At 41.9% G+C, this 12,234-nt stretch overlaps 2 protein-coding genes across 5 annotated transcripts in view; both read left to right on the top strand.

Moving 5' to 3' along the window:
• LOC130293463 (granzyme A-like) overlaps positions 1–3,550 on the top strand; it is a 96,079-nt gene extending 92,529 nt beyond the window's left edge. For all 4 annotated transcript variants that reach the window (XM_056542186.1, XM_056542196.1, XM_056542166.1 and 1 more), the window contains 2 exons: positions 889–1,170; positions 3,104–3,550. In XM_056542186.1, coding sequence (XP_056398161.1) covers positions 889–1,170; positions 3,104–3,280 — 459 coding nt within the window. In that variant the 3' untranslated portion in view covers positions 3,281–3,550. The remainder of the gene's footprint in view (positions 1–888; positions 1,171–3,103) is intronic.
• A 3,333-nt stretch (positions 3,551–6,883) lies between these two features.
• Positions 6,884–12,234, top strand: part of ESM1 (endothelial cell specific molecule 1) — a 17,485-nt gene continuing 12,134 nt past the window's right edge. Inside the window, exon 1 of the mRNA XM_056542240.1 lies at positions 6,884–7,356. Coding sequence (XP_056398215.1) covers positions 6,987–7,356 — 370 coding nt within the window. The 5' untranslated portion in view covers positions 6,884–6,986. The remainder of the gene's footprint in view (positions 7,357–12,234) is intronic.

The following is a 12,234-nucleotide window of genomic DNA, read 5'->3' as shown; positions in this document are numbered from 1 at the left end:
TTTTTTAATGGTATAAAAAGTGACCAAAAATGCGCTTTTTTTGACTTTGGAATTTTTTTGCGCGTACGCCATTGACTGTATGGTTTAATTAATGATATATTTTTATAGTTCGGACATTTATGCACGCGGCGATACCACATATGTTTATTTTTATTTTTTTTTACACTGTTTTATTTTTTTATGGGAAAAGGGGGGTGATTCAAACTTTTATTAGGGAAGGGGTTAAATGACCTTTATTAACACTTTTTTTTAACATTTTTTTTTTGCAGTGTTATAGGTCACTTTCACCGGGTCACTTTCACTTTAGAAGGGTTAATACCGCACATCGATGTGTGGTATTAGCCGCGGGTCCCGGCCGTTGATGAGCGCCGGGACCGACGCAATATGATGTGGGATCGCGGCGCGATCCCGCTTCATATCGCGGGAGCCGGCGCAGGACGTAAATATACGTCCTGCGTCATTAAGGGGTTAAAGGGGTACTCCGCTGCTCAGCGCTTGGAACAAACTGTTCCGAATGCTGGAGCCGGCGTCGGGAGCTTGTGATATCATAGCCCCGCCCCCTCATTATGTCATGCCCCGCCACCCAATGCAAGTCTATGGGAGGGGCGTGACATCATCGGCGGGACCCCCGTGATCAGACATCTTATCCCCTATCCTTTGGATAGGGGATGAGATGTCTAGTGGTGGAGTAGCCCTTTAACTCGCCTGATCCAAGCTCTACTGTAGAGAGAATTAATGAAAAATATACTGCCTGCTTGGATGGGAAGGTCTCAGAACACACAGGGCATCTAATCTTGCTGTGTATGGGGATGCCTACAGTATAGAGCACAACCATAGGCAGGTAGTTTTAATATTATGGCTGATCAGTGTATATCTGTTTCATTACAGCTGGAGAAACCTGCAAAGCTCAGCAAGTCTGTTGCTTGTATTCCGCTACCAAAAAGGGAGGAAAAAATTGCAGCCAAGAAAATTTGCAACGTGGCTGGGTGGGGATTAACCGATCCAGGAAAAACGACACCATCAGACGTCCTCCGAGAAGTTAATCTGACAATTGTTGACAATGGAGAATGCAACAAAATATATGGGAAAAAATATAAACAACGCGTCACCATAACCAATAACATGATGTGTGCAGGATCAATTAAAAAGCGTAAAGGTGACACATGTGAGGTAAGTCATGCTACATGAAGATTATACTGTTTATCAATATGTGAAAAGTATTCAACCCCTTATCTAAATGCCCCTTCTTTTGGTATGTTTATATTCATAAATAAAATGTGACTCTAGACAGAGGGTAATTTCTTTTAAACATAAAAGAATCAAACACCCATAACAACCAGGTAAGAAAGTTATTTGACTTCTAATTTACAGAGGCATATAATGGGTAAACTAATGTCATGGCCCAGCAGCCCCCATTAGATGCTGATGTATAGATGCCACTGCCCAACAACCCCATTTAAATGACTACATAATTAAAATTCTTCTGCACCATTCACAATGCAAAATTTCTGCGGTGGAAAGTCTGCTGTGGAAATCCTGGATGAACATGTTCATTATTTCAGCAAAATACTGAGCAGAATACATTGCTGTCTATGGGGACCAGCAAAGTCCAAGTGCCAGCCGCCGTCATAATCCTAAATTAGGCTGGGTTAACATAGATCAGTGTTTCCTTCCAGTGTGCACCGGAAAGAAACTGATGCTAGAACTGATCCTATTCATTTGAATGGGACAGTTCACAATCATCCAGCATCTCAATTTTGACGCCGGTTGGTTGGACACACCGGAGGGCACCAACGTAGATCTGGACGCAAGTGATGCCGCAACTAAGGACAAGTTGTCATCAGTTTTAGGGCATCCGGCATCCATTGTTTCTGGACATCAGACAGGAGAACGCAGCAAGCTGCGTTCTCCTGTCCGCTGTCCAGAAACAATGGACGTCGGATGCCATACAACTGATGACAACTTGTCATCAGTTGCGGCATCAGTTACGTCCAGATCTAGGCTGAGTTCACCTATGCCGGATGCCGGATATAGGGGAACTCAGCTTTACAATGCACAATTTTGTTCCCATTTTTTTAATTGTTTGGAATCCCAGAAGTTATCCTCTATGTTGTGGATAGAAGATAAATCCTTTAGATGGGAATAATCCTTTTAGGAGATTGACAAACTCAAGATGTGGCACGAATAAAGTATTAAAGGGGTATTCCAGGCAAAAACATTTTATCCCCTCAACACTGATTATAAAGGGCCTGCTGCTCTCATGATATGCCTGTGTTGGTAAATTTTTAGTAAATACTATCCTCCATTAAAAGGGGTACTCCACCGAAATATATCTTATCCCCCTATCCGAAGTATAGGGGATAAGAAGTCTGATCACTGGGGCCTGCCGCTGGGGACCCCTGCGATCTCCAAGCCGGCAGCAGTGGTGTCCGGGACTCGTGACATCAGGACACGCCCCCTCCATTTATGTATATAGGAGGGGGTGTGACGGCTTTGACACGAATGAAGGGGACGTGTCAGCGGTTGCACGGCTGACTGGGGTGCAGCGCCGGAGATTGCAGGGGTCTCCAACAGCGGGACCCCCTGTGATCAGACATCTAATGGTATACATTTAGCTAATTAAAGAGAATAATATGCAAATGAATCTTCACATTGTCTTTATTGTTTGAGCTGGAAGGTTCAGAATATTGCCAAATAAATTCCCTCATCTAAAGTCATCATATAGAATATTTATAGTGTTTTATATACAACACAGGAAAGAATGGACAGAATCTTGTGATTGAGCAATGTGTCCCTTAAAGGGGTACTCCAGAGAAAAACAAATGTTTTCATATCAACTGTTACCAGAAAGATTTACCGATTTGTACATTTTTTCAATAAAAAAATCTTTTTAACTCCCCTGGGAAAGCGAATCAGACCACACACCCCTAACTTCCTTCAGATTAATGGGGGTGCGGCGGTCAACTGACAGCTTATGCCATTTTGTTCCAATGATCAGAGGGCCTCTCAGAAATTTGACCCTAATTTTTTCAATGAATTGACTGCACCAGAAATCTATAGTCATGCAGCTTAACAACCTGAAGTGTTATATGATCTATTTCAGGGTGATTCCGGTGGTCCCTTGATCTGTGACAATAAATATGCAGGTATTGTCTCATTTGGACCAAAGTTTTGCGGTCAAGAAAGGATTCCAGGTGTCTACACACGACTTACAGAAAATTATCTCGAGTGGATCCGAAAAACAATCGGCGGAGATTATTCTGAAACATACACAGTATAAATAGATTATCCAGATGAAATGTGAACATTACATAGTTAACTCCGAGCCAGAATAATAGACCAATGCAGTAGATGATCTGGTAAATTTCAGATGGACCCCATCATGACAAAACTTGGGTCACTTCTGCTTAATATATAAGTCCCTGTAAACCTTGTATGTAAATGGTGTTCTATTATTGCCTTGTGCTTTCTGAAGGTTTTTTTTAATGCAAGCTGTAATATAGAATTATCTAGATAAAAAATAATAATTACAATAAACATGAAAGTGATTTCTGACCTATGTCAATTGTCTATCAATGTGTACACATTCCACATTTGTACTGCACTAGGGACTTGGGGTTAAAGTCTTGTAACTGAGTTCCTGCACTTTCTCCACAGCAGGAACACCATTTCCATTAGCAGGAGTCCAGCGGTGCAAGCCCTTAAAGGGGTACTCCGCCCCTAAACATCCTATTCCCTATCCAAGGGACCAGACCCCCGCGATCTTGGCTGCGGCACCCCAGGCATCCGGTGCACAGAGCGAACTTCATTCCGTGCTGGATGACTGGCGATGCAGGGCGGAGGCTCGTGACGTCACAACCACGCCCCCTCAATGCAAGTCTATGGGAGGGGGCATGATGGCTGTCACGCCCTCTCCCATAGACTTGCATTGAGGGGGCATGGCCGGGCCAACACTCCGGAGCTGCACGCAACACTCTAAACGAACGCTGGGTGCAGCAAGGAGATCGCGATGGTCCCTAGCGGCGGGAGCCCCCTGATCAGACATCTTATCCCCTATCCTTTGGATTAACTACCTAGAGAAATCTGTAACCACCTCCCAGGATAGGGGGTAGAGTGGAGACATCGCCTGCATATATTGGCTAGGGGTCTTTCTCTGTCAATAGATTCAAATCTGTTTTTTAGTTTGGAAATGCAACGCAAGACAATTTTTAGCAAAATGTGACCCTCTACACACTGTAAGGCTAAATCCATACTTCAGAATCTCCGGACCAAATTTCACACATTCAGCAACAGAGTTCATGGGTGTATCAGACAATAGGTCCTGGGGCCTACTGCAGGGTAGACTGTTTTGGGGCCTAACAAAGGATCTGTTAGGCTGGGTTCACATATGTCCGGCATAGGCCTAGATCTCAATGCAACTGATGCCACAACTGATGACAAGTTGTCATCAGTTGTATGGCATCTGGTGTCCATTGTTTCTGCACAGCAGACAGGGTAACGCAGCAAGCTGTTGCTATCTGGCGTGTCCAACCATCGGGCGTCAAAATTGAGATGTTGGATGATTGTGAACTGTCCCATTCAAATGAATGGGATCAGTTCTAGCATCAGTTTCCCTCTGGTGTACGCCAGAGGAAAACTGTGCCGGACGCCAAATATATGTGAACCCAGCCTTAGAGATTTTGCTCAGAAGGCAAGAAGTTTGAAGTTACATAAAAGAGCAAAAGAACCATAAAAAAGAAAAAAGACCATAATGGTGATCATTGTGTAGTGGTGACCTAGCTTCCTGAAACTGCATACAAGGAGTGCTGGGGTATTTTTCTATTGCTTAGTATGGTGACGCCAAAGTTGTGGCGTGACCACAGGGTGTGTAGGGTGTAGGTGGACGGGGCAGATGGTATAGCCCAGGGGCAGGGTGTTTTTAACCCCTAATATTCGTGATGCCAGAGGTTTTTTTTTCCGGTAACCACCTGAACGGTAGCACCGCTATGCCAAGGTTAGGCAAGGCAATAAAGTCCACGACCAGGTAAGGGTTAACAGTAGCTTTACTGAGGTTAGACAGTTGTTTAAGTCTTTACAGCTAGGCCAGAATCCCAGAGAGTCAACCAGTAACATGGAAAGGGCCTTGCAGCTTGCTGGGACTTGCAGTACTTTTGGGTCAGACTTCAATACAGCGCCTCTGACTATAATTTACTTGACTAGTGACTTGGCTTTGGTAGAGACAGCAGACATAGATGAGGTGACTTACTGACAATGTGGCTGGTGTGCAGGCTTTATGGCCTCAGGTGTACTGGACACAGGATCTGTGATGTCTGTGCTTTTCTGTTCCTCAGGATCTAAGAGTGATGGTGTAAGAGAGCGATTGTAATGGCTGCCCCTCTTATAAAGGGGGGCTGAGCAAGAAGCCCATAGGTCAAGCTGCAGGTCAGGTGGTCAACTGGTGCTCTCTGGGTAACATAACAAATGATACCTTCAAAGGTCCTTAAAGGCCTTTATACTTTATATACCTATACATAACATTATGCACTATGTTTACAACACTATACATAACATTAGACTTACTACTATGGGGGAGACGCTGCAGGAGAGCCCCTAAGACAATGAGGGACTCAACCTGACAGGGCCTAAGTACTGTACAGAAGTATATCCTGTACTGGGACATTACATTAGAATATGCTAAGGCCATGAAGGTCAGAGTGTGCGCACCTGCATTATATGGGATGCATTACAAGATTGAGGTGGTGCTTCTTCACTTTCAGCTTTTTTGACATTTTATGATGGAGCTCTTGGACTACTTTTATTGTGGAGCCCCAGCGTTACTTGCTCAGACCACCCTCTTCTCCCTCATCCTTATGGATCCCCATGCACAATTTACTGTAAATGAAAAAGATACAGTGACCCCTTGACCTACGATGGCCCCGACATACGATCATTTCACCATACGATGGCCTCTCAGAGGCCATCGCATGTTGAAGGCAGCATCAACATACGATGCTTTTTTATGTCAGGGCCATCGCATAAACGGCTATCCGGCAGCGCTGACTGCTTCAGCTGCCACCGGATAGCCGGTTACGGTGCCCCGTGAGCTCCGGTGATGGTCACTTACCTGTCCTTGGGGCTCCGGCGCGTCGTCTTCGGGATCCCCTGCATCGTCGGGGCTCTCCATCGTCGTCATCACGTCGCTGCGCACGCCGTCCCATCATCCAATAGGAGCGGCGTGCCTAGCGACGTGATGGCGGCGACGGAGAGCGCGGTTGCCGGGGAAGCAGAGGCCTTGCCGCAGCATCGGGGACGTGGCGACAGCGATGGACGGCGACATCCCGGGCAGCGGTGACGGTCCGGAGCGGCGGGGACAGGTGAGTACAACTTTCTCTAACAGTGGTCTACAACCTGCGGACCTCCAGATGTTGCAAAACTACAACACCCAGCATGCCCGGACAGCCGTTGGCTGTCCGGGCATGCTGGGTGTTGTAGTTTTGCAACATCTGGAGGTCCGCAGGTTGTAGACCACGGTCCTATACTTCTCGTTGCACGGATCCCTCAACACACGATGGTTTCAACAAACGATGGTCCATTGGGAACGGATTACCATCGTATGTTGAGGGACCACTGTATTTAATTTTGACCCCAAAAACATTTTTGAGAAGTATCTTAAGAAACAAAAAAGTGACTTCTACTATTCTCTTCTTCCCCTGTCATCCTTCTGCAAATCATGATGATATTTATGGGACTTTGCTGAGAACTTGCAAAAAATAAGAAACAAAGCAAAAAAACTAAAAAAACAAAAAAAAAAAAAACATCTATCTAAACAAATGACATCAACGCAGGCTTTCGAATTCCTGGATGGCAGCAGCAGCTTGTTAATCCAGCCTCCATCCTGGATCCTATGAAGTACAACAAGGGAGGCTGGCAGTAGGATAGCACCGCCGGATTGAGGAAGCTGACGACTGACAACCCTGTGGGAAGACAATGTATAAATTTGTAGGTTGATGCTCAGCTACTACTTTGGATCTGTTCCTGTCCTGAAGCTCAGCGTCCAGTCCGCCCTGTCTGCCGATATGAAGTGCTGCATCTTTGTCGCCTCTCTCTTGATTCACGTGCCCCTTGGCACGGCTTGGAATGCCCAGTATGCTGTGGACTGCCCAGAGCGCTGTGACAGCAATGAGTGCAAGAGCACCATAAGGTGTAAGAGGACTGTGCTGGACGACTGCGGCTGCTGCAGGGTCTGCGCCGCAGCTGCTGGGGAAACTTGTTACCGGACTGTGTCTGGCATGGATGGTGTTAAATGTGGGCCTGGACTGAAATGCCATTTTTTTACAGAAGAGGATGATTTTGGAGATGAATTCGGAACATGCAGAGGTAATAATGACGCTTTATGCCATTTTTTTATTGCCTGGGTTTAGCCATTTTTCTTTCTTTCTCCGTTATATGTTTTAATGTTCATTCGAAAATTCACAATACTTTTAAAAGTGGAAGACATTGACGGAATCTACAGAACCATCTACAGATGTAGCAGAGCTGAATGTGTTATTTAACTCCTCGAGCTGCATATTTTATGATCTACAATAACTACTGCCTATATATATATATATATATATATATATATATATATATATATATATATACAGTGAACCCTCAACTTACAATGGCCTCAACATACAATAGTTTCAACATATAATGGTCTTTTCTGGACCATTGTAAGTTGAAACCAGACTCATCATACAATGTACGGACAGTCCAGATCTGTGAAACATGTCAATGGCCAGAAGAACTGACCAATCAGAATGGGCAATTTACTGGTAAAACACCTGTATTACTGAAGCGTATGCACTGACTAATGTCTGGTAGCGCCCCCTTCAGTACAGGGAGGTATTACATGTTCTGCACACTTTACCTGTACCAGGGTTAGCTGCTCCTTTGGACACCAGGTCAGGGCGGCTCCATGTTACTTTTTTTAGGACATTGCATGTACTATACAGGACCCCGAAGAAGCTCCTGTACTCTACATAGACCAGTGTTTCCCAAGCAGGGTGCCCCCAGCTGTTGCAAAACTACAACTCCCAGCATGCCCGGACAGCCAAAGGCTGTCCGGGCATGCTGGGAGTTGTAGTTTTGCAACAGCTGGAGGCTCCCTGCTTGGAAAACACTGACATAGACAGTAATTACAGCTCACAGAAGATCTTTCTTACTTTTATATGTAAGGATTTGCTTTATCTATATTAATTAACTACTTATTTTTCTTTAATCCCCACTTTTTCCTATTTTTGGATGACATTTAGAACCAATTATCAGGTTTCCATAGAGTTCTGGTCTCAACATACAATGGTTTCAACATACAATGGTCATCCCAGAACCAATTAATATTGTAACTTGAGGGAGCACTGTATACATATATATATATATATATATATATATATATATATATATATTGCACTACTAAGGTTAGTTGTGTCACATGAAAAACTTAGCTCTGCTTCATTTTTTTTTATATTTAATAGTTTTATTTTTTTTTAAACTACAAAATTTATTTTAGAAAACTGCGTTCCTAGTATAGGTTGTTGAGTTGACACTATGGCGCCAGCATATACAATAGTTCTTTACCATCAGAATGATCAGTATACTAAAAAGTACATAGTCTAAATAGGCTTATATTAACAATAACAATTATCTATCTCTCTCATATCTATCTATCTAACTGTCTGTCTATTTATCTTTTATTGATTTAAACATCTATTTAACATCTAAATCTCTATGGAAATAAGCAATTTACCCCTTTCCTTCAGAAACCTATCATTTTCATTCCATAATAAATCTTTGTATCTATATGCCAAAATAGGACCATATTTTAGGATTTGACATTATAAAGATTTACCTGCGTTTCTATAGAAAACACAAGATATTGTTACATTATAAGATATAAAAAATGACAAACTCCCCATGTAAGTGACCTCAGGAGTCATGAAGAACACAGAACAGGTAAAGTGTATAAAAATACAAGAATGAAGAAGATTTTGGTTTTGGTTTGTGATATCTAAAATGTAACTTTCTTATAGAGAGATAAAGAGATTATATTGACAGATAAAAGATAGATAATAGATAAATATGATTATAGATAAATAGATAGATAGATGTGATAATTAGATAGATAGATGTGATAATAGATAGATAGACAGATGAACAAGGATAAGTTAGCCAGCACTACTGATCCCAAACTACTATATGGACCTGGCATACAGGTGCATGTTGCTAGATAGATAGATAGATATGAGATAGATAGATAGATAGATAGATAGATAGATATGAGATAGATAGATAGATAGATATGAGATAGATAGATATGAGATAGATAGATATGAGATAGATAGATAGATAGATAGATATGAGATAGATAGATAGATAGATAGATATGAGATAGATGCATGTGATAATTAGATAGATAGATAACTAAATATAATAAGAACAGATAGAGAGATAAATTAAAGATAGATAACTAAATAAATAAATAAATAGATAGTGGATAAGTATGATGATAGATATGACATAGATAGATATGAGATAGATAGATAGATATGAGATAGATAGATAGATAGATATGCGATAGATAGATAGATAGATAGATATGAGATAGATAGATAGATAGATAGATAGATAGATAGATATGGAAAAGACTGCAGCACACAAAAGTAGTTCAAAAAAATCGTTAAATGTTTATTCCATCCACAAATAAACACTTCACAATTTTTTTTGAACTACTTTTGTGTGCGGTGGTCTTTTCCATATGGCTCTAAGCTGGATTCCCTGACCAGGAACCCCATGATGGCATGCACCTAACTACTATAGAGACACTTGGGCGGATGCGCTGTTCTTAGGACTTCAGTGGATAGATAGATATGAGATAGATAGATAGATAGATAGATATGAGATAGATAGTTATGGGATAGATAGATAGATAGATATGAGATAGATATGAGATAGATAGATAGATAGATAGATAGATATGAGATAGATAGATATGGGATAGATAGATATGGGATAGATAGATAGATAGATAGATATGAGATAGATAGATATGGGATAGATAGATAGATAGATAGATAGATAGATATGAGATAGATATGAGATAGATAGATAGATAGATAGATAGATAGATAGATAGATAGATATGAGATAGATAGATATGGGATAGATAGATATGAGATAGATAGATAAGAGATAGATAGATAGATATGAGATAGATAGATATGAGATAGATAGATATGAGATAGATACGAGATAGATAGATAGATAGATATGAGATAGATAGATATGGGATAGATAGATAGATAGATATGAGATAGATAGGAGATAGATATGAGATAGATATGAGATAGATAGATATGGGATAGATAGATATGAGATAGATATGAGATAGATAGATAGATATGAGATAGATAGATAGATAATAGATAGATATGAGATAGATAGATAGATAGATAAATAGATATGAGATAGATAGATATGAGATAGATAGATATGGGATAGATAGATAGATATGAGATAGATAGATAGATAGATATGAGATAGATAGATAGATATGAGATAGATAGATATGAGATAGATAGATAGATATGAGATAGATATGAGATAGATATGAGATAGATAGATAAATAGATATTCCCAAAATACCAACAGAGCAGCACATCCAAAAGGGTAGATAAATAAGAGCGGTGCCAGCGGCGATATAGCCCGGTCAAGGCAGTCACACATCCAAGGTAGTAATCCGCAGCACTCCAAGAGTAGGTGCAAAAATAAAGTGCTTTATTCCATACTAATACAGAGCAACGTTTCAGCTGCCATGCAGCCTTTCTCAAGCTTGAGAAAGGCTGCATGGCAGCTGAAACGTTGCTCTGTATTAGTATGGAATAAAGCACTTCAGATAAATAGATAGATATGAGATAGATAGAGAGAGAGAGAGAGAGAGAGAGAGAGAGAGAGAGAGAGAGAGAGATATGAGATAGATAGATAGATAGATAGATAGATAGATAGGAGATAGATGAGATAGATATATAGATAATAGATAGATATGAGATAGATAGATAGATAGATAGATAGATATGAGAGAGATAGATATACAGATAGATACATAGATAAAATATGACTTTAATTAAAACACCTAAATTTCCAGATAAAAGCCGCACTAGATTTATGTAAAAAATGACAAATTCTGCTCATGTAAATCCACATAACCAAATCTGGTGCATTAAGATTTGGCTGTATGTATATATATATATATATATATATATATATATATATATATATAGCCACAGATATCTGTAGTGCGGTATAAGCGCAGGGGGAGCAGTTATATTTATACAGGACATACAATGACGGAGCAGCTACATTTTATTAGTAATAGCTTAGAGCAGTGGACGACATCCTGCAGGGGTCAGGAAATGCTGGGTGTTGTAGATGAACAGCTGGAGCCACAGGATGCGGACCAATGTGCTAGATCAGGGGTCTCAAACTCCCAGTCCGCGGAACGAAACATCAGGCAAGCAGCGCTAAATGCCGGAAGACTTCACACACGTCGGCACACAGCTACTGTACCTATATCTCCCTGCTGCAGCCTACAATGAGCCTTACTGAAGGGATGCGTGCGATTGGTGACGTCATCGCATCCACAGCGCAGGACGCCGGGACGCTGACATATGTGATGACGTCACCCAACGTGCGCATCCCCGCAAAGAAGGCTCGTTATAGGCTGCAGCAGGGAGATGTAAGAACTGTAGCTGTGAAACTTGACTTGCCTAATTACTTGCCTAATAAGGGAGGACCTTCTTATCACCAGGGGGCATAATTCATAGGGGGCATAATTGTTTAAATAGGAGCCCTACCTGCCGGGGGTAATATCTATCTGGGGGCCTGTACACCTATTGGGAACCCCTACCTGATCATCAGGAGAGTTCCCCAGTAGGTACACAGGCCCCCATATAGATATGACCCCATCTGGTAGGACTCCCCAGTAGGTACACAGGCCCCCATATAGATATGACCCCATCTGGTAGGGCTCCCCAGTAGGTACACAGGCCCCCAGATAGATATCTATCTGGGGGCCTGTGTACCTACTGGGGAGCCCTACCAGATGGGGTCATATCTATATGGGGGCCTGTGTACCTACTGGGGAGCCCTACCAGATGTGGGTCATATCTATATGGGGGCCTGTGTACCTCCTGGGGAGCCCTACCTGATGGGGGTCAT

This window comes from Hyla sarda, chromosome 1 (assembly GCF_029499605.1).
Source record: "Hyla sarda isolate aHylSar1 chromosome 1, aHylSar1.hap1, whole genome shotgun sequence".
NCBI lineage: Eukaryota > Metazoa > Chordata > Amphibia > Anura > Hylidae > Hyla > Hyla sarda.
The sequence above is the reverse complement of the archived record's forward strand: the minus strand, read 5'-3'. Positions and strand labels throughout refer to the sequence as shown.